At 49.3% G+C, this 27,848-nt stretch overlaps 1 protein-coding gene across 3 annotated transcripts in view; it reads left to right on the forward strand.

The window, feature by feature from the left end:
* VAV3 (vav guanine nucleotide exchange factor 3) overlaps window positions 1-27,848 on the forward strand; it is a 163,723-nt gene that overhangs the window by 70,817 nt on the left and 65,058 nt on the right. For all 3 annotated transcript variants that reach the window (XR_009449880.1, XM_059674535.1, XM_059674536.1), the window contains exons 16-19: window positions 11,557-11,658; window positions 11,987-12,087; window positions 21,797-21,822; window positions 27,105-27,150. Coding sequence is in view for 2 of the 3 variants with exons in the window: in XM_059674535.1 (XP_059530518.1) it covers window positions 11,557-11,658; window positions 11,987-12,087; window positions 21,797-21,822; window positions 27,105-27,150 (275 nt within the window). In the remaining variant the exon portion in view is untranslated. The remainder of the gene's footprint in view (window positions 1-11,556; window positions 11,659-11,986; window positions 12,088-21,796; window positions 21,823-27,104; window positions 27,151-27,848) is intronic.

The raw sequence follows: 27,848 nt of genomic DNA on the forward strand, positions 1-27,848 counted from the left end.
AGAGAAAATGGCCGTTTTGCTGTTTATAGGATGAGTGGATTGCTTTTATTTTTTTTTTAAAAAAAATTGCAACTCACCTCTAAGGCGTGACCACGGCTCTTAATTTAGGACATTGAAAAAGACGCCAGGAGAGCACGGATGCCAGTGCACAGGCAGGACCCAGGAACGCAGATCCTCTCCCGGAGGCGGCCTCAGCCTCAGCCCCTGAGCCTCAGCCGTCTCTCCAAGGACACCCCGCGGGCGCTGGCCTCCTGCGGCCATAACCACCTCCAGCGGTGAAAGGCGCAGGGAGCCGCTTGGCGAAGCTCCGCAGGACAGGCTGAGCGAAGGGAGCAGCGGGGCCCGCTTGGATAGGGCAGGAGAGGGATGCTTTGTTTCATTTTTATTTTTAAATACATTTTTATTGATTTCAGAGAGGAAGGGAGAGTGGGAGAGGGATAGAAGCATCAGTGATGAGAGAGAATCATGGATCGGCTGCCTCCTGCACGCCCACACTGGGGATCGAGCCTGCAACCCGGGCCTGTGCCCTGACCAGGAATTGAAGTGGGACCTCCTGGTTCATAGGACGATGGTCAACCACTGAGCCACGCTGGCCGGGCTGTAGTTTATTTTTGCTGTGGAGGTTGCTGGGACAGCTACTGAGCTGAACAATGTTTGAGAGCTGCAAATGGCCGTTGGCAGAAAGAAAGTTTCCCACCAGGATTTAAGGGAAAAGAGGTCAGTGCCCCTGACTAAAGAGTCAGGTATTGCATGTTTTAAAAATTCTTGCGGCACACCACTTTAAAATCGCTGACCTCGAGCATCAGACAGTTTCTTTAACTGACCCAGAAATAAGGCCAAGTTGGGTAAAATATGAAATAAAGAAAGTGAATAATAGAATGAGAAGACTTTTTAAATAAAGATTTTTTATTGATTTTTTAGAGAGAGAGTAGGAAAGAAAAAGAGAAGCATTGATCGGCTTTCTCCTGCACACCCCCTACTGGGGATCGAGCCCAAAATCTGGACATGTGCCCTGACCAGGAATTGAACCATGACCTCTTGGTTCATAGGTTGATGCTCAATCACTGAGCCACGCCAGCCAGACTGTATGTCAGTACTTTTAAATAGCAATTCTAACAAATTAAGGCAAGCACAAACCTTGGAATAGAGGTTATCGTTGGACGAAAACAAATTCTCTAATGAAAGATTTTAATATTGTGCTATCAATATCTCTATCTCAAACACAGATGATGATAGGTGGACAGCCTGCCTTCAGGGCTGTTGGGGAAAAAAATCAATGATCTTTTAAAAATTTGAGCTCTGATATTTGCAAAGTATCAGAGGGAAAGCATGAGAGGAAGATGAAAACAGGAAAAAAATCCATCAATCTATTCTGAAAAAGAAGTGGCTTCCACAGGATAAGTCACTACAAAGCAGAATTGTATTAATTCGACTTAGGCCCTGAGGTCCGGTCCTCATACAAGCTACAAGAATTCTGCTGGTGTCTGTGCTCTGGCCCCAGGGGGCATGTTTCGTGGAGCAGTGCCGCCCACTACTGGCCGCTTGGCTCATTGCCGTTTCAGAACTGTCAGATGAAGTCACTGATTTAAAGCAGTGATTTTCAGCCTTTTTCTTCTCCCGGCACAATTAACCAACTACTACAATTCTGCGGCACACCAAAAATATATGTATTTTTCCAATATGACAGAGGATAGGTATGACTTTTTGATGTGTTGGCTGTTGTGGTTTTTTGATTTGACAACCTAAGGGAAAAGAGGTCAGTGCCCCTGTCTGAATGGACAGGGATTGCGTGCTTTAAAAATTCTTGCGGCACTTCGGGTGAAAATGGCTGGATTAAAGTAATCAATCCGTTCTCTACACAATAATACTTTGGCTTATTAGGTGTTTAATATCGAAAAGCCCTCCTCGGCAAAAGCTAGTCATCGGAAAGCCTCCTGGATCACACATTCTGTGTGCTTTTTGATCGCGGGTTCCCGGCCAATTCCTTTGGCTTTGCGAGACGGTATGTTCACAGATTATTCCAAAAATAAGCATTTGGTGGTAATAAGTCTTAGCTTGTCTGATAAGGAAAGTATACTAGGCAGTGACTGAGGCTGATTGTCTGCATTTATCTCATTGTTTTTGGTCTCTGGGATGGCTTTGTGTATGCTTTTATTACTAAAGACTCAAAAAAACAAACAAACACAAAACCCCACAAAAGATGGTATGTTCGATCACATGGGCCTGCTCTGTGTGTAGGATGATGACTAAGGTCTGCGCAGTGAAACCTCAGACTCTCTAAGCTTTCGTTACTATTCATCGTTAACGTCATCCTCGCTGCCTTCCCTTTCCTCCAGATGATTCCAACGATTCCCAACGCTTACACTAATCATTAGGCACTTAACCTCCAAACACCTTCATGAAATCGGGTTTATCGGCAATTTTACATAAGTGTGAATTCTCAGTTTCCAAATGAATTTAAAACCCAATTGCGAACAGTCTACTAATAAACATCTAAAATTAACATTTGGCTGTTTCCCCAACAGTCCCCTATTCAGATGGTCAACCTCTCTGGTGATATATTCAAAATGGCCAGTCGCCGTACTTTAAGTTAAACAGAAGCCCTGAGACCAGCTGTAGCTCCCCTCACTCGGACTGTCAGTGTCCTGAGTCAGTACGAACCTCAGGCTGCAACACCCAGTCTCTTACGCTGAAATGCCACAAAACCAGGGGTCTCTTCAAGCATCAGTACCCTTTCGAGCCATTTTAAACCCCCAATAAACTCCAGCTAAGGGGAGTTTTATTATCATTGATTATGGAATGGCCAAGTTGGGCTGTGCAACACATTCAACAATTGAACCAGCAAGAAGTTTAATTAAATTTCTAATTCGCTTTGGATTTCACTCGATCCTGCAACTGCAAGGCTTAATGCCAGAATCGAGGATGCAGGATCAGGCTCGCCTGTGAAAATACACCCGTGAGGCGAAATGGCTGGTGGACTAGCGGCCCGACTCCTCAGACCCGCTGGGGAAGGCTGGTGGAGATGGCCTCCTCCCCCAAGTCCACTGGCCCCTGGACAGGGAGAGGGGAGAAAGGTAGACGCCCCAGTTTGATGGGAAAGGAACCCACTCAGGAGAAGTAGCCCCGAGAGGAGAGAAATCATCACTCCACGACTTGCCCATCCTGTTCCTTTCGGTAAGTTCCTCTGTAGACAGTGGGACCCCAGACAGCAAGGCTGAGAAAACGCTGGTGAGGAGAGACATGCCTGTGAGCGTGTTTGGTTCATGTATGGGTAGACGTGGGCATGTGTCCAACACAGAACGTCCCCCCATCAGCTGTCCTGAGGGAAAGGCTCAGCAGGGACTCCTTACCCACTGGCATAGGCTGATGCCAGGAGCAAAAAGACTGCTTACCTACAGAACCAGATAGAAAAGTGTTCGCAAGACCAGGGACAACAGTGCCAGCCAGGGGCCCCATGCACAGTCATCAGGGTCACCAAGCATCATTTTCATCTTTTTAAAAATAATACCTTATCGTTGAAAATATTACATGTGTTCCCGCTTTTCTCCATTGATCCCCTCCAGCCCGTGCCCCACCCTCAGCCCAGGCCCTCATCACCCCATTGTCTGTGTCCATAGGTTATGCATATATGCATATAAGGTCCTTGGTTGATTACCTCTCATCCACTCTCCCTCCCCCGCCTTCCCTCTGAGATTCCACACTCTGTTCCATGCTTCCATGTCTCTGGATCCACTCTAGTCATCAGTTTATTTTGTTACTTAGATTCCACATATGAGTGAAATCATGTGACACTTGTCTTTCTCTGACTGGCTTATTTCACTTAGCATCACACTCTGCAGGTCCCTCCATGTGGTCTGAAAGGGCAAGACCTTTTTTTACTGCTGCATAGTATTCCATGGTGTAAATGTACCACAGCTTTTCTATCCACTCATCTGCTGTTGGGCACTTGGGCTGTTTCTAGTTCTTAGTTATTGTAAATTGTGCTGCTCTGAACATAGGGGTGCATACATTCTTTCTGACTGGTGTTTCAGGTTCCTAGAAGTGGGAGCACTGGGTCAAATGGCAGTTCCAGTTTTAATTTTTTGAGGAAACGCCATACTGTTTTCCAGAATGGCTGCAGCAGTCTGCATTCCCACCAGCAGTGCACTAGGGTTCCCTTTTCTCCACATCCTCGCCAAGGCTTGTCATTTGTTGATTTGTTGATGGTAGTCATTCTGGCGGGTGTGAGGTGATCCCTCATTGTCGATTTAATTTGCATCTCTCTGATGATCAGTGACTTTGAGCATTTTTTTCATATGTCTCTTGGCCTCTGTATGTCCACTTTGGAGAAGTGTCTGTTTAGGTCCTTTGCCCATTTTTAAATTGGATTGTTTGTCTTCTTTTGTTAAGTTGTATGAGTTCCTTAGATATTGTGGCTATTAACCCTTTATCAGATGTATCATTGCCAAATACATGCTCCCATACAGTGGGCTCCCTGTTCGTGTTGTGGATGGTTTCCTTTGCTGTGCAGAAGCGTTGTATTTTGATGTAGCCCCATTTGTTTACTTTCTCCTTAGTCTCCTTTGCCCTAGGAGATGTATCCGTAAACATACTGCTATGCGAGATGTCAGAGATTTTTCTGCCTATAGTTTCTTCTAGGATTTTTATGGTTTCACGACTTAACATTTAAGTCTTTTATCCGTTTTGAGTTTATTCTTGTGTATGGTGGAAGTTGGTGGCCTAGCTGCTGCTGCTGCTGCGTTTTTGTATGTATCTGTGCATGGAAAAAACACCGTCGTTTTCCTCTTGATACTTCCTGCGGGAAGGACCCACCGTAGCGTCTGGTTCATTATTCCCAGCCTCTGTGGCGAGCAGACAATCCAGGAGGTCGCTCTATGGCAGCGGTTCTCAACCTGTGGGTCGCGACCCCTTTAGCGGTGGAACGACCCTTTCACAGGGGTCGCCTGAGACCATCCTGCAGATCAGATATTTACATGACGATTCATCACAGTAGCAACATGACAGTGATGAAGTAGCCACGAAAATAATTTTCTGGTTGGGTCACCACATGAGGAACTGTATTTAAAGGGCCAGAAGGTTGAGAACCACTGCCCTGTGGCGTTTCTTCTAGTAAATCACAGCCCACAGAACAGCTTAGCTCCTTCTCAGCCTGGAAGATGGTCAGGTCACCGCGGCCCTTGAGGAACCGACCCAGCCCTCACCACAATTAAACAGGCCGGGGAGAGCCCGCGTAGTGAGCCCTGACCTCGGGGCTGTGTGCTATGCATGCAGCCCTCTTCCCACGCCATCGGCTTTTAAAATGCACCCACAGCAACCGCTTTAATTTAAAAAGCCAGGGTTCGATATGTCAGAGCTCAAATACTCTCCGAGAAGGAGCTTTAACGCGCATATATTATTAATGCGCTATCAAAGCACAGATCCCCGAGTTGATTCCCACCAGCCAGTCATTAGTCAGAGGCTACACCAAGCAGGCCCCGTGCGTGCGGTAACAGATGCGTTTCATTTCTGGTGGCCCTGACTATCGGGGAGAAGGGAAGGGAGAGGCAGGAAGTCGGCCCGCAGTTTCCAGTTAGGAGAGAGAAACGGAGTTTAATAGAACATCGGTTTTATTCCTTCCTGGCCGTGGGGACAAGAAACTCTTTGGGGAAAAGCCTGGGAAAAGCAGGCCTTACCACGAGGCATCCGAAAGGGCATGGTATCCGAAAGGGGCCTGGGCGTTGGGGGGGTGGGGGGGTCTCCAGCCCATTGGGAGCTGTGTGGCCCCTTCTAAGCTTTGTGAAGATTTACTGAGACAAATATCAAAAGTGTAGCACTGTGCTTAGAAATATGAGGCTCATGTCCTTGAATGCCAATTCTCTTAGGGGATGAGGCAAGGGATGACTTAAAGAATAATGAAGCCCGGCGGTGTGGCTCAGTGGTTGAGCATCAACCTATGAACCAGGAGGTCACAGTTCGATTCCTGGCCAGGGCACATGCCCAGGTTGCGGGCTCCATTCCCAGCGTGGGCGTGCAGGAGGCAGCCGATCAGCGGTTCTCATCACCGATGTTTCTGTCTCTCTCTTCTATTTCCCTCTCCCTTCCTCTCTGAAATCAATAAAAATATATATTAAAAAGAAAAAGGAGGAAAAAAACAACAGATCAAAGGCTCTGGTATAAAAGCCGGGGAGACCCACACTCATTCAGCGGAGCCGTTTTGTTTGCACTTCGTTTTCAGCAGAGCGATGCTGATTTGCTGACGGAAGCGGATAGGTGGCCATTCTCCCTCCTGCCCGTGACTTCGCTCTCCTTAAGAGCGTGCTTGGGGATGCCAGAGAAATGTCAGATAAGCATCACCTAAACCCCGAGAGAAAGGACAGGCGTGGGGCCCCACCAGGCGACCACAGAGCAAGGATATTATGTCGTATTTGCCAGTGCTTTGTCATGCATGGCTTGCTTTTGCATGTTTCTGGATCAAACCGGCCACTCGAAGGCTCCCTCTAATGACAGCTGAGATGTTCTGAGCACTGTCCCGTGTCCTGCTTCTGTCAGTGCTGCCAACACAGGTCCAGTCCCTGCGTGAACCATACGTGAGATTCAGGAGAGAGCGGCCGGCTCATCGTGTGAGATTCATGCGACCAGGTCAGCACCCCGAGACTCAGCTCAGCCCAGGGCCGCGGATGGCGTCCGCATGGATTTCATAGCCAAAAACAAATTCTTCACATTGAAAGCTGGCAGCGAAAGCCTTTGAAGGAGAAAGAATAAAAGGTGGCTTTTAGAGCAAGTCATCTCTCCAAGACACAAACGTGCGTGCGGGCAACCAGCACGGAGATGCTCTGTGGATGGTACCTTAGTAGTTCTGCCCAGAAGGCAAACCAGTGTCCAAACAGACCCCGGCAGGCTGGGGACACCCCGAAAATGCCCAAGCACGTGCCGCCACAGTCAGAATGTCGCCCCACATGCGCCCTTCAGGAAGACCCCCGCTTGGGCCCACTCGGGACACCAGCATCGTCTCCCGTCTCCTCCCAGGTCTCCAGGAAGGGCACGTTCAGATGAAATGAGAGGCACGAAGTTGTGACTGCCGGGAAGGGGGCGTCTCGAGCATGAGGAGCGTCACTGACGCAGAGCTGTCCTCGCTGACGTGGGGATGCTGACACAGGAGAGCTGGCCGGGCTGTCGCCGGCGGCCTTGATTCCTTTCCTGTAACCACGTAATGCAGCTTAATGAGCCCGGCCGGCCTGGCTCGGGGGTTGGGCATCAACCTATGAACCAGGAGGTCACGTTTCTGTTCCCGGTCAGGGCACATGCCCGGGTTTCGGGCTTGATCCTCAATGTGGGGTGTGCAGGAGGCAGCTGATCGATGCTTCTCTCATCATTGATGTTCTCTCTCTCTCTCTCTCTCTCTCTCTCTCTCTCTCTCTCTCTCTCTCTCTCTCTCTCTCTCCCTTCCTCTCTGAAATCAATAAAAATATATTTTTTAAAAACACACAGTGAAACCAGGCCCCTGGGAGCAGGTGTTTGCGCCCTTCAGTGGACGGCAGGGAAGCGTGCCCACGGCAGCTCCTCCGCCCGGGTCTGGTTTCCGTGGAGATGGGAGCTTTCTGCAGCTGATGCCTCCTGACGGCCTCCCCGGGAGTTAGTGCCACTAAAGAAATAATGAAATAAATCCCTCTGAGAAGGGCCACCCGCTGAGACCGTGGAGGGCAGCACCGCCTCCTTCCATTCCCCAGGCCGAAGGCACCTTCCTCGGGCTGTAAGATGGGGATCCGCTAACATGACTCACGGGTCAAACACGGCCGCCCACCCCGCGTGATGGGACACATGTATGTACTACCTCTGTCTGTGTCATCACCGTGAGAGAACTGAGGGTGACACAGACCCCAGGGTCTATGGACTCTGGGCGCTTACAGAGGAAGTGTGCTGCCCCCCTCCTCTCTCCCCCTTCCCCCCATTCTAAGAGACAGAAGTTACAGCTTCCACAGACGCTTACGTATATATGTGGGAAGATCCAATCAGACCTCCTGATGGAGAAGACGAGGAAGAGGAGGGAGGAGGCACAGCACCACCACCCGCCGGCTGCCCCAGCAGCAGTGTTCTGGGTTTGCCGGAGCCCCTGACTCAGCTCAGTGATGAGAGAGAGAGAGTCATTGATGGGCGGCCTCCAACCCAGGCATGTGCCCTGACGGGGAATCGAACTCCTGGTTCCGAGGTCGACGCGCACCCTGAGCCTGTCCTCAGTGTTTGCACCCCCACCGGCTGTAGACCGTGCGTGTTGACACCTCCCTTCAGTGGGCCCTTGATGTGACTTGGTGTCATTCCCGGGGCTTTTTCATACCTGTCCTCTCCCGAGTCACCGCGCTTCTTACCGTGCTTAATTTAGATAATTACACAGCCGAAGCCGGTTTGGCTCAGTGGATAGAGCGTCGGCCTGGGAACTGAGGGGTCCCAGGTTCGATTCCGGTCAAGGGCATGTACCTGGGTTGCGGGCACATCCCCAGTAGGAGATGTGCAGGAGGCAGCTGATTGATGTTTCTCTCTCATTGATGTTTCTAACTCTCTATCTCTCTCCCTTCCTCTCTGTAAAAAATCAATAAAATATATTTAAAAAAAATAATAATTACACGCGGCTCCGGGCACAAGGACCCTGAGCATGTAGCAGCCTTCCTAAGCGGGTCCTCCGGGGACTCAGTCCCAAGGCTACCGAGGGACCCTTTGCCTCTCACAGAGCACGAGGCTGACAACATCGTTGCTATGTGGGTTTGGAGTCAGCAATTCCCAAATGCTAGCCAGTCCTCATCCGTCGCCAGGCCTGGGCCAGGCTGCGTCCTAAGCGCTTTCACGCCTCCCTCCCTGCAGGAGTTGGAGTTGATTAGTATTCCTGGGTGCTGCTGGCCCACTGCCCGAGGTCGCACTGCCGGTTCTGGAGCTGGGATTGCAGCCCAGGTGGAATTTCGGCCTCCTGCCCTCAGCTCTGCTTTCAGATTCCGCTGTGCCCCAGGAGCCGCCCAGGGTCAGGGAGTTAACTCTCACTCTCTAGCGTTTGATTTTAAAATTTAAAAGCCATGTGCCGTTTGCGTTTTCAAGCATTTCAGCCGTTGCCCCCTGCTGTCCTACCTGCCGCTTCCGGTCTCATCGCCCCCAGGCCAACCCGTCCTCGCGACATTTTCAGGATTATTTTCTCTATTATCAGACTTCCCTTCTTAACCTCCCAGTGCGATTCTCCTCTCAGCTTTTTGTCTTCTGAAAAGTCAGCTTATTCCTCGTTAGTGGGCAGCAGTGTTAAGTCGAAATGGTCCAAGGTCAGCTTGAATTGACCCTGGGAGACAGGGGTTCCACTGGGTCCCAGGCCGGTTTCTAAAATGACTCCAGTTCTTCCCTCTTTGGGACCCATTGACATGAGTTTCTGCCTGAAGGAGACCTACTTAGAGCCCGAAACTCCAGGCTGATGACTTTTTCAAGTTGCCAGGACCGCGGCTGTTACCTGACAATTCATCTATGACTCTTACTTTAATGCACACAGAGAATGAACAGCCCTTCCTGGCTAAGGGAATGGGGTTAGATGCGCCTTTCAAAGCTTAGCTTTATGGACTCAAGCATCAAATGTTGCCCGGCTGGTGTGGCTCAGTGGTTGAGCGTTGACCTAGGAACCAGGAGGTCATGGTTCGATTCCCTGGTCAGGGCACATGCCTGGGTTGCAGGCTCGATCCCCAGTAGGGGGCGTGCAGCAGGCAACCGATCAGTGATTCTCTCTCATCATTAATGTTTCTGTCTCTCTATCTTCTCTTCCTTCCTCTCTGAAATCAATGAGAAAAAGATATATTTTTAAAAGAAGAATCCAGTGTTTTCTGAACAATGTGAAGAGAGCTTTGTTTCCAGATCCCTGTCTTTTCTCTGACGTGTCCTCAGCAGCACCGAATGCCTCTCAGCATGCATGGGAGTCGTCTCCTACAGAGAGAGGTCGCCTGGAGCCGAAGCGGGGACATCCCCGGTGGCACGGATGCACGATTGCATTTGTAGCACGCTCCCCTTCAGCCCACGGCGTGGAGGGCTGACCTCTGACCCCTCTGCCCCTGCCTGCTGCTCCGATCGCCTTGGCGCATGTTTTTTCATAAGGCTCCTCCCGGCCCCTCGGAGTCTGAGGCCTGGCTGCCCGCCTGCGTTCTGCTTTGTTAGGCCAAGCTCCGCGTGGCTGAGAGCTGGGAGTCTGTAAGAGGGGACATCCCCGCTCATCCGTGTCTCACGCTGTCCCTGCAACCCCGCAAATTGCTGAGACACCCCAGAGAGCATCGTCTTGGCTCTCTAGGTGTAGCTCTGCTTCATATCCATATTTAACATACCCTTTTCAAATTTTCCTGCTTTTGTCTGTGACCTGGGTAAACTGCGGATATGTAAAAAGTCCTCTAGAAATGGCTAGACTTAGCTGTTTCCACAGACCTACTAGTCACACAAGTCGAAGGGTATTAAGGAGAAATTGCCTGTGGTGGGAAGCACAGACCGGGGTTGGAGGTCTTGGCTCTGCCATTTTCTTTGCCTTAATAGAAGCAACTGTGTCCTAGATTGTAAATGAGTGACATCATTAGTCCCCCCCCCCCCCACCCCGCTCCAGCTAGGATCGGCGTGAAGGTCAAACAAAATAATGATCAGCTTGTGGTTGTCACACTGAGAATGTCAGTTGGCAGTAGGCTTAGCGTACTTTTGTGTTTGTGAACATAAAATATAAAACAGCCTGGCCAGTGTGGCTCAGTAGTTGAGTGTCAGCTCATGAACCAGGAGGTCACAGTTCAATTCCCAGTCAGGGCACATGCCTGGATTGTGGGCTCGATCCTCAGTGGGGTGTGCAGGAGGCAGCTGATCGATGGTTCTCTCTCATCATTGATGTTTCTATCCCTTTCTCCCTCTCCTTTCCTCTCTGAAATCAATAAAAATATATTTAAAAACCATAAATGATAGCATTTGTTTGTTTAGTTTTACCTGGATTGTAAGGAAAGTGAATTGTTTGTCGAGGAGGAAGTTTTTTGTTTTGTTTGTTTGTTTGGTTAAGCCTGCACTAGCTGCCTGCCTCCCTCAGTGAACTGCTTGTCTACACTTGAGGAAGTTTTTAATGATCAGACTGGTCCCTTGTTTCAAACGTTTCGTGAAATGATTTCATTCGCTTTTGTAGACCATCACAGCAGCCCTGTGCCTCTGCAGAGGTGGGCCCTGTGGAGGGACCCTCTTCCCCACCCTCGCCCCCTCCAGCTAGATTATAGCTCAGGGCTGTGGCCAGAGACAAGAAATGACTGTCTAGCCCGTTTTGTGTTTTCCCCGAAAGGTTGACTTCCGTGGCTATTCTGGAAAGTTCTCTGGGAACACTCGATTCTAGGGAGGATCAGGCTGCTGGCTCTGACACAGTGAGATTTCGGTGCATGTTTTAAGGCAAAACACACCCTTGGCTTTTAGAAACGTTGCGTATGGAAGAGCCTTTTTGCTCGAATCAGATCTCCACCCCATGGGAAGTTGATGAACTCACGTTTCCGATGACTGGACTGCTCCTTCCCTGGGAGCCTTTCTTGAGGAAGTTCCTTCTTTCCCTTCTTCCAGATCCAACATAAGGCCAGACCATGCCGACTCCAATTTCCACGAGTTTAAGATGCACACCTTCAGCCGGGTGACCTCCTGCAAGGCCTGCCAGATGCTGCTCAGGTGAGCTCCGCGCGGCCAGCGGCCAGCGGCCAGCCCAAGGGAGCCGGCCTCATTGCTGAGCGTTGCAGGCTTCCCTGACGTCCCAGCCCAAGGTTCCTGGAGGTGGGGGGGGGGGGCGGGGGAGACATGGGGATATTGTCTTAACGGTGTGGACCCCACAGAGCTCTCCTGGGCCTCGAACCTGGACGGGTCCCCAGGCCCGGGAGGTCCCCTGCCTGGGCTTTGCACACAGCACTTTGTTTCCGTTTTTCTTTCTCGCACTAATGATTGTGTAATGGCAGAGCTCAGCGCCTGCTCACCCCTTTCTGTCTCCCACTTCTCCTTTCAGAGGAACCTTTTACCAGGGCTATTTATGCTTCAAGTGTGGCGCCAGGGCACACAAAGAATGTCTGGGAAGAGTCGACAACTGTGGCCGAGTTAATTCTGCGGGTAAGTCATGTCTCTTGGGGTGAATCTTCTGCTCATTAGGACACAGAACTTGCTAAACGTAAATCAGGCCCCATTGACTCCTGGGATGTGTTCATAGTAGCATCTCTTCTTTGACACTCATTGACGAGCACAGGTTAGAGGATTGTTGAAAGTCATGTGACTTCTCTACACACGTGGCAGGCAGAGGGTTCAATTTCCGGAGGAGTTAGGTTTCATGTCACCCATTTCACTCACCCCGACCCCCTCATCTCACTAAGGCGGGACCCATACCACCCAAACAGACACGTGGAGCAACAAAAACAAAACCAAAAATTATTCTTCATTTCTATCTTCAGTTCCTGAATTCCTCCCTTATTCTCTTAAATACTCAGCTCAGAGATGCTAACGACGCCAGCAGGCAGCATCACGCAGAATAATTCATGAGCGAACGAATTGAATACATTGTCGTTTCCCAGCATGGAACAAAGAGCAATGCTATTTGGATTTTGTGTAAATATTTCCCCCTCGGTTTTTAAAAATAACACCCCACGATTGTTTCGCGGACCCGTCTCTAGCCCTCGGCAACCGCACGTTCAGGAGCCTTTCGCCTCTCCCCCGGGCTCCCTCTTTCTTCTCTTTCTTTCCTGGCCTCTTTATTCTTTCTCTTTCTTCTCCTTTCTCTTTGTCCTGTTCCCCTGAGTTTCTCTCTCTGCGTTTTATCAATAAGACCTTTCAAAATCAGTGAAACTTTTTGAAGAGAAGAAAGGGATCTTGAACAGCTTGAGCTCAAAAGGCAGCCATGTCAACCTTTGATTTTCCCAAAGGGAAAGGTGGACATTGAATTATTTTGGATAATCTGAGGAGAGAGAATCTGAGGAAGAGAAGAATAGCTCGTTTCAGGGCTGACTTCAGAAACCGGGCCATGGGGGGAAGGGGTGAACCCTATTAGAGGTCTGAGATCACAGCACGCTCCTCGCTTCGCTCCTTCAGCGGACATACGGCCGGGGCCCCAGGAGCCGCTCCCCGTGCTGGCGATGGGCAGCTGCTGGGAGAAAGTCTGCCATGAGCTGAGCACTTGCACCATGCCTGCCCCGCGGGCCTCTGTGTGGCGCCTGGGCACACAAAGAATGTCTGTGCTGGGTCAGGGCGCTTCTGCAACTCACTCGAGCTCTGGCAAGTGAAGGTGACAAGGTTAGCACCCACTACTATGTCTGAAGGTCAAGAACAGACGACAGCCTGGCCAGAGTGGCTCAGTGGTTGAGCATTGACCTATGAACCAGGAGGTCAGGGTTTGAGCCCTGGTCAGGGCACGTGTCTGGGTTGTGGGCTTGATCCCCAGTAGGGGGTGTGCAGGAGGCAGCCGATCAATGATTCTCTCTCATCACTGATGTTTCTATCTCTAGCCCTTCCTCTCTGAAATCAATAAAAAATACTTAAAAAAGGACAGTCTACAAAGTTGTAAAATACAGAAGAAGTATTATATACTGTTGTCGCTGTCCTTTGTCTGCCTGACAGAATTGATCACTTAAACTTTGTTGTTCATTTTCGCGAGCCCGTTTTTTCATGTCTTTGGGGAGTTCACATGTTATTTGCCCGTAGAGGCTGGTGTGGTTTCCTAAGCTCCGCAGCCCTGTTTGCTGAGTCTGGGCGGAATAGAAAGGGGTTCCACGATTGAATTGGTTGGTGTGGTCCTTCGATCCTGCAGGGAATAGTAAGAGAGTAGGTGAGAGTCAAGAGGTCAGATGGTTGATTGGCATGGTTCTTCCGCTCTGTGGGGTACAGTGTGGGAGAGTAGTGGAGAGTAAGCAGAGATTCTTTTTTGAAAAAATATGTTTTTATTGATTTGAGAGAGGAAGAGAGAATCATTGATTGCCTGCCTTCTGCATGCCCCCTACTGGGGACCAAGCCCGCAATCCAGGCATGGGCCCTTGACCGGAATCTAACCCGGGACCCTTCAGTCCCCAGGCCAACGCTCTATCCACTGAGCTAAACCGGCCAGGGCTCAAGCAGAGATTCTTGAAACTCTGCTATTTCCTAGTTAACACGAGTTCGCGGAAGTTACTTAAACATTCTGAGCTCTCCTGTATTCATCTGTTAGATGGAAGTTGGAGGGTTCTTGCGAGGGTCAGATAAGATAACGTGGATGCTCAGTGCAGAGCCCGGCACAGGGTGGCTCAGGATGGGAACCCAAGGGGCTGTGTTGGAAAGTCATTTTTTTCAAAGGACGGGCTTCTTCTGTAATTTCCTTCTTGTTTTGGGATGTGGAGCAAATGTGGATAGAAACACGATCGAGCACCAAACTTAGAAGTGAGACACAAGAATGACATTCACGGACTTCTAACATTTTAACTTTTTTTGTTTTTTTAAAAAAAGGTCAATAGGAAGGGAGAGGGAGAGAGAAAGAGATAGAAACATCAGTCGGCTGCCTCCTGCACGCCCCCTACTGGGGATCCAGCTCACAACCCCGGCATGTGCCTTGAGCTGAATTTTACCAGTGACCTCTCGGTGCATGGGACAGTAACTGAGCCACACCAGCCAGGACTAAAAGTTTTCCTTCCTTCCTTCCTTCCTTCCTTCCTTCCTTCCTTCCTTCCTTCCTTCCTTCCTTCCTTCCTTCCTTCCTTCCTTCCAAAAAATAAATATGTATGAAGTGTCAGGCACTGTTGAAGGACTTTACCACTGTTCACTCATTTAGTCCTACCACGGTCCCGTGAAGTTGGTTTCATTGCTTTTCTTGTCTCACAGACGAGAAACGGAGGAACAGGGACATAAGTAACGTGTCTAAGTTGTTTAATAATAGAACACAGGCTCCGCTCCGGGAGGGCCAGGTCTGAGTTTATCCTGCGCCCGGGGCTGTGCCGCGAGGCTCGGACTTGCGTGATGACACCTGCCGCATGTGTGGCCGCACAGAGCCACCCCAGCGGAAGCAGGTGCTCCGTCTTCTCCGGGAAAGGGAGCGATGTCCTAATAGGTGTTGTTAAGCAGTAACACTTGTGAAGTGGGTAAGTGAGTAGCTACCAGCTGTGTGTAGGTTTACATGTGTTGAAGGGTGAGAAATGCAGGCATCCGTGAGGGTCATGCTGCCTGCTCTCAGGGGCTGCCTCAGAGCTGGACATGTAAACACCTCGGCCTCTCGTGTTGAGATGAGGAAACTGAGTCATGCACATAGGAAAATAAGGTAACTTAGAATCAGACTGTCGGGGCCCCGCAGATCATAGATAATGTCACTTACACCCCCCCCCCCACCTCACTGAAGGGCAGCGTCGCTCTCTCAGCTTGTTTGCAGGATTTATTATAAAGCAGGAGAGTGGGGGTTCAGACCTCCGTGAATCCATTTTTAGAATTCTTGCCTGGCTCTTCCTGCTACCTCTCCGTGAAACACACTTTCTTTTCTCCCTCCGGTTCCAAGATCTAACTCTTCCTTTCCTTCTGCTTCCCCACGCTCTCTGCCAATCAGGTAACCTTCCTCCACTGCCCAACGCTGGTCTGATGTAAATGGTTCTCTCGTTAGTTTTTGTGTGGGTTTTATGTATTTGTCAAAGTTCAGCTGTGTTGTGGCAACTAAGCGCCCCCAGTCCCAGTGGCTTTAGCACGTACCCGTTTGTTTCTCACACACACGGTGCTGCGGCCCTGGCCTCTGGGGTAGCTCCCTTCTAGGTAATGGCTTGGGATCCAAACCAGTTCCGTCCTGTGGCGCTGCCTCTTGAACACGCGGCCTCCATCCAGGGTTGCTGCTCTTCAGACCCAGGGTCTGGAAGTGAGCAATGCCATTTAGTTTGGCCACAGTCCACTGGTTAAAACCGGTCATGTGATCTCAACTGAAGGGCAGGGCAGCTGGGCGTTGTGGTGGAACTCAGGGCCTGTGTGTGGTGAGCCCCGCTCTCTGACGCTTTTAATTTCCTCTAGTACAGTGGTTCCCAAACTTATTTGGCCTACCGCCCCCTTTCCAGAAAAAATATTACTCAGCACCCCCTGGAAATTATTTTTTTTTTAAATTTTAATAGCAATTAAACAGAAAGATATATGTATTAATGTTTCTACCTTTTTCGTAAAATATAGTAAAGAAAGGTGTAAATTAGAAACATTGAAGTTTGAAATTATGAAACTACTTATTGAACTCAGAATAGAAAGGTAATACAACAAAAGTTAAAACAAATGCCCTGTGGCCATCACCGCCCCCCTGGATCGCTGCGGCGCCCACCAGGGGGCGGTAGCGCCCACTTTGGGAATCACTGCTCTAGTAGATTGCATGGTCCTTCCCGATAGGGGGTGTGTTTCTCATTTGTATCTCCCACTTAGTACCAGGTCTGAAGTCAGGGTGCCTCAGACCAAGAAGGCGATCCCTTCCCCCCAATAGGAGGGTTTCCGCCCACCGCAGTCCTTGTATGTTGGATGTGGCTGAATACCAACCTTCAAGCATTTGAAGTAGCTGAGTCACCTCTTCTTGTGGACGCTAAGCCTTCTCTGGGTGCTGTCTTCCCAGGGCTCTGAAACCCTTTATACTTCATGCTCCGTATCCATTAAATTTACCTCATCTTCATTCATCCTTGAAATAATAATCACTTGGCAAAAAATGCCGTGCATTTCTGAGTGAAGGAAGTAATGCATTCTCATGAATATTCCACTCCGACAGATTACGAGCTCAAGTGCACGTGAAGTATGGGAAAGGTCTTTTGATAAATGTTGGCTATTTGTAAGACCAACTGTGCAGCTTGGAAACAGATTGGAAGGTTGGGGGGTTAGTTTGTGTCTTCACATCTGGACACTCGCACGGGTGTAAAGAGCAGGCAGTCCGATCCAACCCTCTTTGTCGCTGAACTTGAGCGGACTCCTCCCGCTCGCCATGGCAACCTCAGCCATCAACCCGCAGGGACTCGGAGGTGTGCTGCCAGCACTTCCCGCTCAGTAATGACTAGGTATGGCCTCGCTTAGACGAGAGTCTCCGAACAAGTCCCTGCCACGCTGGCGTCATTCCCGAGTGGCATTTCTTTCTCACAGTGTCCCCCCGGGAAGGCCTGGGCCGGGACTGCAACCTCTGGGGACGTTTGTGCTTTTCCCCTCCTATCGCATCTGGTCAAACACCCTTGGGTCCCCTCTCGCCCTGACGTGGCTCAATACAGCTTGCTTTGCACCCTCTCCCTTTAAACACAGAAAGGGGACGCTGCCGGTTAAAGCACCTTCCGGGGAGTGGGTCGCAAGCCTCAGCTGCTCTGTATTTCACCGAAGTGCACCCCACTTGCTTGTCTGTTTAAAAACTGCTCCAGCTGCAGCCACTCCTACTGGAGAGAGTGGCCTTGGTGGCCAATTGGTTTAGCCCTGCAAGGTTGCTACCCCCCAAACTGGCATCCAAAGTGGCTCTTTTATAGAGAGTATTGTAGTATTTTAACATGACCGCAGCCATGTGAATAGAATTTTGTCAGCCTACCACTGTTAGGTATTTTAACTTCTCTATGAACCAAGGCTTGATCGTCGATTCTATAACCCAAAACTGGCTTTGGTTCTACTTCGTATTACTTAAATCCTATCACATAAGTCAGTCCTCTTTTTTAAACAAGACAATTTTATCCTCAGGCCTTGCTATGATTCCTTCCACTGGCCTGTTTGGGTCAGTTGCATGATGCAGTAGTAATTATTCAAGTGAACTGGGATCTGTTACATGGTTGGATTCCTCTTAGAGTCCGGAAAAGGCTTGAACTCAAAGCCTCCCCCCAAGTATTGCTTATCATGTTTTGTTTCCCAAGATTTTGCTGTAGATCTGAGTGGCGAGCATAGTATTCACACAACTTCCCCCCACACTGGTTCAGTTCCCACTGTCTTCTCGCGTTACTGTTTCCCAGAAACGGCCTGCTTTAGCTGTGATGACAAGGCACCGTCCAAAGCTACACGAGTAACAACTTGTCTGTGCCCCCTTTGGAGGCCAGTGATTGCACTGAGTACTGATGTGCTTGGCTGTAAGAAATAGCACTTCAGGTAAAAGACCAAGCAGATTGCATCGTGATACACGCACCGGGAGCCACTTGCATGGGACGGACACATATAATAGGGCCGGATTTTTGTTTAAGCAAATGAATCATGGGACGTGAGTGTGCAGCCTCGGTGGAAACCACTTCTCTCACACACATGCCCGTGGCGCCCCGGGCTGGCTGCAGGCTGGAGCCCTGCAGGCCCCGCCCTCAGCCGCACCTCGGCTCGGAGCCACAGCGAGCTAGTTGGGACCTGATGAAAGAACGGGAGGTCTGATCCCCTCGCGGGCCCGTGAGTCACCACCTGGAAAGGTGCTTGAAAGGGCAAGAACATTTTACAGTTTGATCAATAGGAGCCCGAGAAGTAGGCTGCAGGGAAAGACACGTTGAGGATTAAAGACTTTTGGACAAAGTGGAAGAATTGACTTATCCTAAGGCCGTTCCCAGGAGAAAGAGACAGAGGGGGACTGTGTCTGCAGAGCTCATCCAGCAGGTCAGGGTGGATTCGATGGTGATCAGCCCTCAGTGTCTTGGTCCTGATGTGGGACCGTGGCTCAGAGTTGTGTAGGGATCTGAGCGCTGTGTTGCAGTTTGGGTGAAGCAGGAGGTGGGGGACGGATTGGCAGGCTGGAAATCAGAGCAGCGTCTCTGTAGCGCTGCATCCCACGAGATTCCTTCCTGGCGTCCCGGCCGGCAGGAACTCTGACCTGGAAAACAGCCTGCCTTTCGGTTCCCCCCTCTCTCCTGCCTGTTATTTTAGGCGACGTTAACACACTGTTGCATCAGTACGGTGGTCAGGATGGAGCTTCTGTCTGTGAGTGAGTCAGTCCGCTCGATAATTAGAAATGTGTCAGTAAAGGCCTGGCTGGGAATTTCTGAACTCAGAACAGCTTCTAAGCGTTACTTCCAACCTGTTGGCTTTGGCCCTGTTCTCAGAAAATGTACAGGATCCTCCCACGAAATATGATGAGTAAAAGGTCTGACTCCCAAGAGCCATTGTTTACGTGATCGCGCAGCCTGCGCAGGTCAGCGTGTGAGCAGCCTTCCGCCAATGCCAGGGAGGGAATGAGCCTCTCTCTGGGGGAGGGGGAGGAGGTAGAGTGCAGGGGAAGGTGGGGGCGGTGAGGACAGGGAGTGCTGGCGAGGGCCAGGGTCAGCCCCAGTGCAGGGCCCTGGCCTTGGACTTGGAGTTGCACCCAGCCCAAAGCCCCTTCTCCATTTTCCTCTGTGGGTTACACGGGGAGGCCTGTGGAGAGCAGTTCTTAGCGCATCCAGTGAGGATGATAAGGAAAGCGGATCCTCGAAGTGGGGGCAGCAGGAAGCGGGAGGAGTGAAGGAGGAGCAGTGAGCGGGGTGGTTCCCGGAGTCCAGTCTGTTCCCATTTGTGGCTGCCTGCACCTTACACCCTTTTTCTTCATTTTTCATTTTTTTTTTAATTTCAAAGAGAGGAAGGGAGAGAAGGATAGAAACATTAATGATGAGAATCATGGACCAGCTGCCTCCTGCACACCCCACACTGGGGCTCGAGCCCTCAACCCCAGGCATGTGCCCTGATTGGCAATCAAACTGTGACCTCCTGGTTCATAGGTGAACGCTCAGCCACTGAGCCGTGCCGGCCGGGCCTCACACCCTCTTGACTTCTGTGAGAGAGGCTGACTCATGCAGGCGACTGGCCAGCGGGCACTTGAACCCTATCAAGATGCAGAGAGCTGTACACGAGGGTCTTTGGGGGGCCCGCTTGCAGGGTGAAGAGGTGCCAGTGTCTGCACAGCAGCCTGCCCCCCCGGGAGGCCGCAGTCCCCTCCTCCCGAGGGGCCCCCAGGTGCCCGCCTGGGCGCGGTGGGTTTACAGTTACATGTAAAGCACATTGTAAAGGGCCTGCTTCCCCAGACACAGGCACAGCTCTGTGCAGAGCCAGGAACAAAACGCTCATCTGGGATTGACATGAAGGGGCACCTTCCGTGGGAACAGGGCCCGGGAGATCTGGGATTTGCGATGCCAGAGGTCATCTGGAAGCATCGAGCTCTGCTCAGTTTCCCGGGAAGGCAGACATGGACTCGCCTCCTGTTGGCTCGCTCTGCCTCTCTGATTGGAGGAGAAAGTAGCTCAGAGCTATTTGGGCAGATGGCTCTTTTTGGTCAAACCAGTGGGACAGGTATTACGACTGCTGTGAGGAACCCAGTTCACCTGCCTGGGTCCTAGTCTGGGAATCCAGCCAGATGGTGCGCGCACAGACCCTCTCCCCAAAGCAGCCTCTCCCCGCCTCCCCCCTGCAGCCGGCCTCTTTCTGGAGGGAGGACAGGAGTGGAGTCGCTTCCTGTGCAGGAACCCTGGGCAGAGGCAGCCTCCCACCTGACAGTGGCCTGTGAAGCGGGTGATGGGGGTGGAAATTGGATCAAGGAATGCAGACGCAGCTTTTCCCAGAAAGGTGACTTTTCGCCCATGGGTTTTCCTTTCCATGAATCAGGAGCAGTCAGTCCTTCAGATGAACACGGATCGAGAGCAGCCTCCTGTTGCCTGCCCCAGGCGGTCGTTCTGTGTGCACAACCTGTGGCCGCCAGTCGGGCTCTGAAGGTCGGGGCGCCCTTGAACTCTGCTAGGTGGGGCTCCTCTGCCCAGAGAGCTCGCATTTAGGCTTCCCCCTTCCCCTGACTTTCCCCCCTCGGTTTCTTTTTCTCTTTCCGGTCCTTCTTTAGAGGATTGTGTTGGGTGGGAAAGTACAGGCATAGGAGAGAACTGCGAGGTGTTTCCTTTCACAGCGGAGAAGTTAGAACCTGCCCAGGCACCCCTGGGTGTGGGGAAAGGAGCGAAATAGCCCCATGGGCCTCCCTGTGCAGCCGGAGCCGCTAATTACAGGGCAGCCCTTCGCTCACCTGAAGCTCCCGGCCCTGCGTACCTGCTAGTCACTTTCAGAAACTAAAATGGAATGGGCTGTAACCGGTTTGGCTCAGTGGATAGAGCGTCGGCCTGCGGACTGGAAGGCCCCGGGTTTGATTCCGGTGAAGGGCATGTACCTTGGTTGCGGGCACATCTCCAGTAGGGGGTGTGCAGGAGGCAGCTGATCGATGTTTCTCTCTCATCGATGTTTCTAACTCTATCTCTCTCCCTTCCTCTCTGTAAATAATCAATAAAATATATATTAAAAGAATAAAAATAAAATGGAATGGATGTCATGGTTTTATATATAGACGGGTCCACTGCTGAGGAGAGGAAAAGCTGATTGGAATCCGACCCTCTGCTTTTTATTTCCATCTTTAAATCGAAATGTATTCCCCACCCCCTCAAAATTAAAAATAAGTGTTGTAGCCACTTAATGCAAAAAGAATGACACGCAGTATTGTCCTGTGTCCGATCTGCGATGCTTGCAGACAGGATAGCGCCTCTGTGACTTGGTGCGTGGAGGTTCTTAAAACCAGGTGTGTTGAAAGCTCCCACCCAGCTTTCTCTTTGCACATAAATTTAGTGCAAGCTGCCGTGTCAAGGAGCTTTCTGCGGCTGGACTGACATTGCTCCACAAGCAGTTGAAAAAGTTAAGCATGACCGAGAAGTCATTCAGGACCATGAGTCACTCTCCCGACAGCCAATAGGGCCAGGGAACCGGAGTTGCAAAACAATTCCCAGCCCAGCCCGAGGGACCCTGGAAAGTTATTGCAGGTACCAGGCCAGGCGGCAGAGCCGAGGCGTCTGGCCGGCTGCACCCAGCCAGCGGGGGCTGCTCACCAAACGGAGACCTGCACTGACCATGCCCATCTTTACGTTTCTTTCAGAGCCGGGGACGCTCAAAGCACCGGAGGTAAGAGGAACACTTCAACCTTTTCAGATCACGTTTGCAGGCGGGGCTGTTTGCTAACAGGCGTGAGCGTTCGGCCTGTTAAATGTGCCTCTGAGAGTGGATGGGAACAGACGGGGGAGCAAGCAAGGGCGCGTGAATGAAACGCACGGGTTTGGTCAGAGGCGTTTCCACAGTCACCCGCGGGAGGGGAGGTCTCACTGGAGGGAAAATGTGGATATTTCGCCTAAGCCTGGTGTGTGAACTGGAACGGTCAGCATCTTATTGGTGCAGGTAAATTTCAGATGCAATGCGGTGGCATTCATGAGGAGGTGCATTCCCCTGCTACGGAATTCCACAAACCCGGAGGTTTAGGAAACGCAGTGCCCCGGGAGGCATTTCCTTGGAAGGAGGAGCTTTGCCCTGTCTGTGCAGAGGGAAGGGTGGCCTCCTCCCAGGAGGCCGGGGGGCCTGTTGCTGTCACGCAGCCTGTTCACTAGCACTGAGGTTCCAACATTGGCCACCCAGGGATGTGCTCTGTGTGTCTAGTGCTTTTACATTGGAACACAAAGTGATTCGTATGGCTCGAACCAAGATCTGATAACCATTTCCTTCTGGTTTAATACACTCTTACGTCTAATGGCTTAGTACTCTCTGGTCCCTGTCATCCCTTGGAATAAAGCTATTTAAAAAAAGGAGAAATAATGAAAAACAGGGCCAGTTCCAGGCAATCACTGCCTTGGCCTTCAACCCAAAGTAACACATTTCTTACCCAGCCTCCCCCAGATAATGTCATAGCAAAGAAAATTAAAATAGAAATGATGTCTGATGTGATGGGAACCTGAAGTCCATTTTCAGAGAATCTATATATATAAAAGCCTGAGTGATTGTTATGACCGGTTGAGCGGTCACTATGACGTGCACTGACCACCAGGGGGAAGACGCTTAACGCAGGAGCTGCCCCCTGGTGGTCAGTGCTCTTCCACAGCCAACCTTCCATGGCTGGCCAACCTCCTGTGGTCCCTCCCCCCTAGTCGGCCAGCCCTGATCGCCCCAATTGCTGGCCAGGCTGAGGGACCCCACCTGTGCACCAATTCATGCACTGGGCCTCTAATTTCAGAATAAAAGAATGACAAAAACATCCCATGCCAAATTATTTAACACAATTGCATCTCATTAAGAGTGGTGTCATACTAGTATGCATTTAATAGGCTGGTGTTCATATAGTTGGTAAAAATAATGAAAAGCACTGCAAGATGTCAGTCAATAAGAGATAAGTTATTTTCTGCTTTTCTTTTGCAAAAGCACGCATTTTTTTTCATCTAAGATAACAGGAGTGTGATGTGAACATTCAGGTGTTCAATGTGTGAGCTGACTGTATTTTAGACTCTAGATCGAGGCAGTGTGTAACAAGAAAACACTGACTGTGACATAGGCCACACAGGTGGTTCTAGAGTAAAATGAGTTCCTGAGGAATTTCCTGTAGTGTGTAGCTGACAGGTGAGATTGTCACCAGGACTGTGAAGATTGTCCCAGAGGCTCAATGAAGACCTTGGAGAGCCGCCCCCTTCTCTCCCTCACAGGCTGGTGGCAGGTCATTGGCACAGGTTTCCTTGCAGACCCTGGACTTCATCTCAGGGCTGGTCTGCCTCGATCCTGTTGGAGGGACATTACTTTGCTTTCTCGGGGAAGATTATTTCACTTGGTTTGATTCACGTTATGCCAAGAAAGAAAGTGTGCAGATGAGAAGTGGTTCATAATTTCCACAGGATGCTAAACAGTTTTCTCTGGGCATTGTTTTTGTGTGTGTGTGTATTCTTAAAAGTTACACGTGCACCTATCATGAAAGGAATTCATTTTCACGTTGAGTTTTTAAAAATGTAGCATCAGTGTTGCAGCGACTTGCTTATTAACTTTTGAATATAATAAGTGTAATTTTTATTTCCTGTGTGAATCCGCTAGTAATCTCTACTTTGGATGGGTAATTATAGCAAGCTCTTATCCGGGGACTTGAGCTCGATTTAAGGGAGAATCGGATGTTAGGAAGTGTCTTTCACTCCGTCCTCCCCACCAGGACTGATGCTGCGATGATGTTCAGGAATCTTCCCTGAACTGAATGATGAAGGCCGCTGTAAGCTCTGGAATGTTGATTGCTTCCCCTCTCATGAAGTTCTCTTTTCTCTCCATGTACCTGTTTGTAGTCCTATGTGGTTCCCCTTTTCCAGAGTCACGATCACACTTTTTACTGTTCATGTTATACCTCATTGTCAAGATGGGCCACTTTTCAGTAGCCACAGGCCCCACGCATCTCCTTAGCCTCCGGTGGGACGTGCACCTCATGTCCCATTCTAGCATGGGCCACCTCTGGCTCCAGGAAACGAGGTCATCGTTGCATACCTACTTCATACACACCTACGTTACATCTGTTCTTTCACACAGGGCTTTCTGCCTTCAAAACAGAGAGAGGAACCAAAGCCAGTTCCTTATGGCAAATGAACCTGTGCTTGTTTTGTTGGCAAAATCAACAGAATTAGGTGTGTCCCAAAAGAGGCAAGAAGAGTCTTAGATGATCAAGATATTTCTTTTAGAGAGAGGCAAGGTAAAAGGTAATGCATCAAGAAATAAAAGTAGGTTCTTCGGTTGTTGTCTCCCCACTCCCCTCTCCCCCCGTAGATGAAAGGGGATGGAGAAGGCTCTGAAGGCGGACCCCCCCAATCTCCTGGGGTTGTACCTGAGCTCCAGGGACGCCCATTACATGAGCCCACCAGTCCCTGCTGGCGACAAGGTCAACTCCAACTCGGTGCCAGGCTTTTGAGAATTTAGGCAGGAGGAGTGGAGTGTGTTTAAACATGCTCTGCTAAACATTTCCCAATATTTCATAACAAAATACTTTTTAGGTGCTTTTAAAGGACAATAAATCTCAACCTCTCTAAATGCGCTTGTTCTGAGCTGAAGTTCCCTTTTTTTAAAAAATTTTTTTTTATTCACCAGATCATGGTTTGTTCTATTTCCCACTCTTGTTGTAGAGAAGTTTCTGTTCTCAAGGTCACTGGTTTTCAGTGATTTTCTGGAGGAAGAACCTAAAACATAAGCAGTAGGGCAATAACTTTAGTAGAAGAATTTGTCCTTTATATGAATTTAAACATTCCAAACACCATTAAGTTAATAAGGTCAATAATAATAATAATAATAATAATAATAATAATATCTTACTTAATAATCCTTGCTACGTGTCAGGAACTGTTCCAAGCACTTAACATAAATTAACTCACTTAACTTTCACACACATGCTATGAAGTAGGCACTGTTATTACCTCCGATGGGGATATAATCCCCATTGGAAATTGGGGATCCAGACAGGCACAAAGACGTTAACTAATTCACGATCAAACAGGTGCCTGGTGGTCTGAATTTGAACTTGGGCAGTCTGATGCTACAATTCATACTCTTAAAAATTGCCCTGTGTTCCAAATTTTAACCCTAATTTCTAAGGCAATGTGGAGTTACTCTTGAAATTGAGTGTTCTTTTTCACATTCTAAGTTGATAGTTTTTAAATAGTACTGGTTTAGGGATTCTAGGAGTAAGGCCCAATGGTTGAATTCCTTTTTTGCCTTCCAAGCCCTTTGAGAGTAGATGGTGTAAGAGCAGTAGAAAAACAGCTCCTATTCTACGTGCAGAAGGAGGAGGGCTATGCAGGAAGGCACTAACAACGAAATACCCATCATTATATAGAAAATATTGTCAGTTGAGCTCATTTATAGAGAGAGCTCCAAAACTTCTACATAAAATTTCAGGCAGAGACGTATCTTTCTTTGAGAGCAGTTTTCTTCCAAGTGATTGCATGTGAATCTGTGACTCACCATGCTTCTCCTTTGTGCCTGGTTGACCAGATGACCAGGACTGCGCTGACTTCTCGCTCCCAGCGGCTCTCTTCCTGACTGGTCTGTCCAGTACAGATATCCATCTCGTTCGCCTGAGCTTCATCCCGTGGGCATTTTCACAAATCCATTTTGAAAGTAGTGGGGTGAAAAAGTTATATGTAAACGATTTCTCCAATGGGCTTTCACCTGAGAGCCCTGAACGTCTGCTTACCACGGCGTGGAGGCCCCCTGGCATCTGTAGGAGCCCATTTCCCCCATTTAACTCGTGAAAGGAAACAACAGGAGGAACCCAAGGAGAAACCCATAGCTAGTGTGTGCTGAGCAAAGCTAGGTGCGCCCCGAATGGAGCGCAGTCTACACGGGGCGCAGTCCCTGACACACGTCGGAAAAACTGCGGCTGTGAAAATCTGAATGACATGGCCGTTATAGGCTCAGCCTTGCACCCAGATGTGTAATACAAAGTGAAAATCTACTTTTAATCAGTGGGGTTACCATAGTTATTAGGTAGAAACAAATTCAGTATGGAATCGAATTTGTTCCTATGCATTTTCAAAGCTTTAAAACCTTTTGTTTTGCATCTCATCTGTAAGTTTTGCAATGCACAGGTTTTTTTTTTCATGTAAATTTTTTTTCTTTATTGATTAAGATACACAGTTTTTCTTATGGATTCCTTTTCTCTAATCAGAATGGGCTTTTATGGTTCACAGGCTGCATGCCTGTTTTGTTTCTTGAAGAATTAAGATACAACCAACCCACAGTTAGAATACCATCCTCGTTTAAGTGTTTGCTGAGGTTGGAGCTTGAGGTCTTTGGAGCTGCATCTTCTCCAGGAGCTGGTCTGTCAGGCCTCAAAAATCACCGAGTTAGCGTTTTGGAGATCATGTTTTTGCTGGGAGCATGTTCTGACCGCACTGGGCTGCCTGGGCTTTGTTGTCATCACTCCTGTAGTCATTCTGACTTTTAAAAAAATGAGTACTAATACCCACGGGTGGCAAATGGAAACCTCCTTCTCTCCCACAGTGTTCCAAGTATTAACAGAGCCAATGGAGTGTTGTTCAGGTGGAAGACTCATTGGAGAAACAAAAAGGTTGACCTATAAAAACAAGCTTTAGAACCAAATGTTTGGATCCAATTTAGTCATACTTTTTTGTGAGAAAAGTACAACATTCATTGGCTTTCCAAAGTGTCACAAAGTAGTATACTTTAAAAAACCAATTTATTCGGTTACATTTTCTTATTAAAAAATTTAAACATACTTTTGAGATATTAGCATAACAAACCTGTAGATATCCACCATTGAAATGCAACATAACAATTTTATTTATTTTTAACAATTTATTTTTGAAGGTTTTACATTTTATTAGATCCTTCACAAAGGAATGCACTTCACTAATACAAACTCTTTGTTTTGTCTTTCTGCACAGAAACGGACCAATGGACTGCGAAGAACCTCCAGGCAGGTGGACGCAGGTATGTTTCTGGTTGCACGTCTCTGGCTGTGACTTAGCGAGTGACTAGGACCATCTATGGGGATTACGGTAGAAAGTCAGGCCGAGTGTTGGCCTTTGTTTCCCGCAGTTTGGTATGTAATGTGTGACCAGGAGTCAACATCTCATGTGTCAATCATTTACCTGAGGGTGCCACCGCGGGCAGGGTCACATGGTGAGTAACCTTCAGGAACACTCTTTCCCTGATCGGCACCTGAGCCAGTTATTCGCTTTACTGAGCAGCCTCAGGGGCCTGGTTAATGCCAGTGTGTCCAGCACACTCCCCTGTTCCCTCCCAAATCGGGGAAGAAAACCAGCCTGCCTCCTGGGGCTTAAAAATTAGCATTTTCTACGGGGATGGAGGGCTCATAAACCGGAGAGCTTCGGCACCCTCCCCGTTTGGAAACGTGCTTTTCTTCATCCTGTATGTAAACTCTTCTGTACAGGAAGACAGAATGGAAGGACTCTGGCTGCAGGGAACATGCAGTTGTTTGTTTTCCATGTCACATGGTGAGGTCTGCCCGTCATTATTTTAGGGCAATTACTTCACCGTCCATTAAGCAATGCCTTCCACAGTTTACTTACCAAAGATTAGCAACCTACACGGCCACAGTGTCGTGGGTGAAAGGCGTTCGTGGCTCAAGGATCCCAACTCCATGAACTTGATAATAAACCAAGTGG

The sequence above is a fragment of the Myotis daubentonii genome, chromosome 18 (genome assembly GCF_963259705.1).
Source record: "Myotis daubentonii chromosome 18, mMyoDau2.1, whole genome shotgun sequence".
Taxonomy (NCBI): domain Eukaryota; kingdom Metazoa; phylum Chordata; class Mammalia; order Chiroptera; family Vespertilionidae; genus Myotis; species Myotis daubentonii.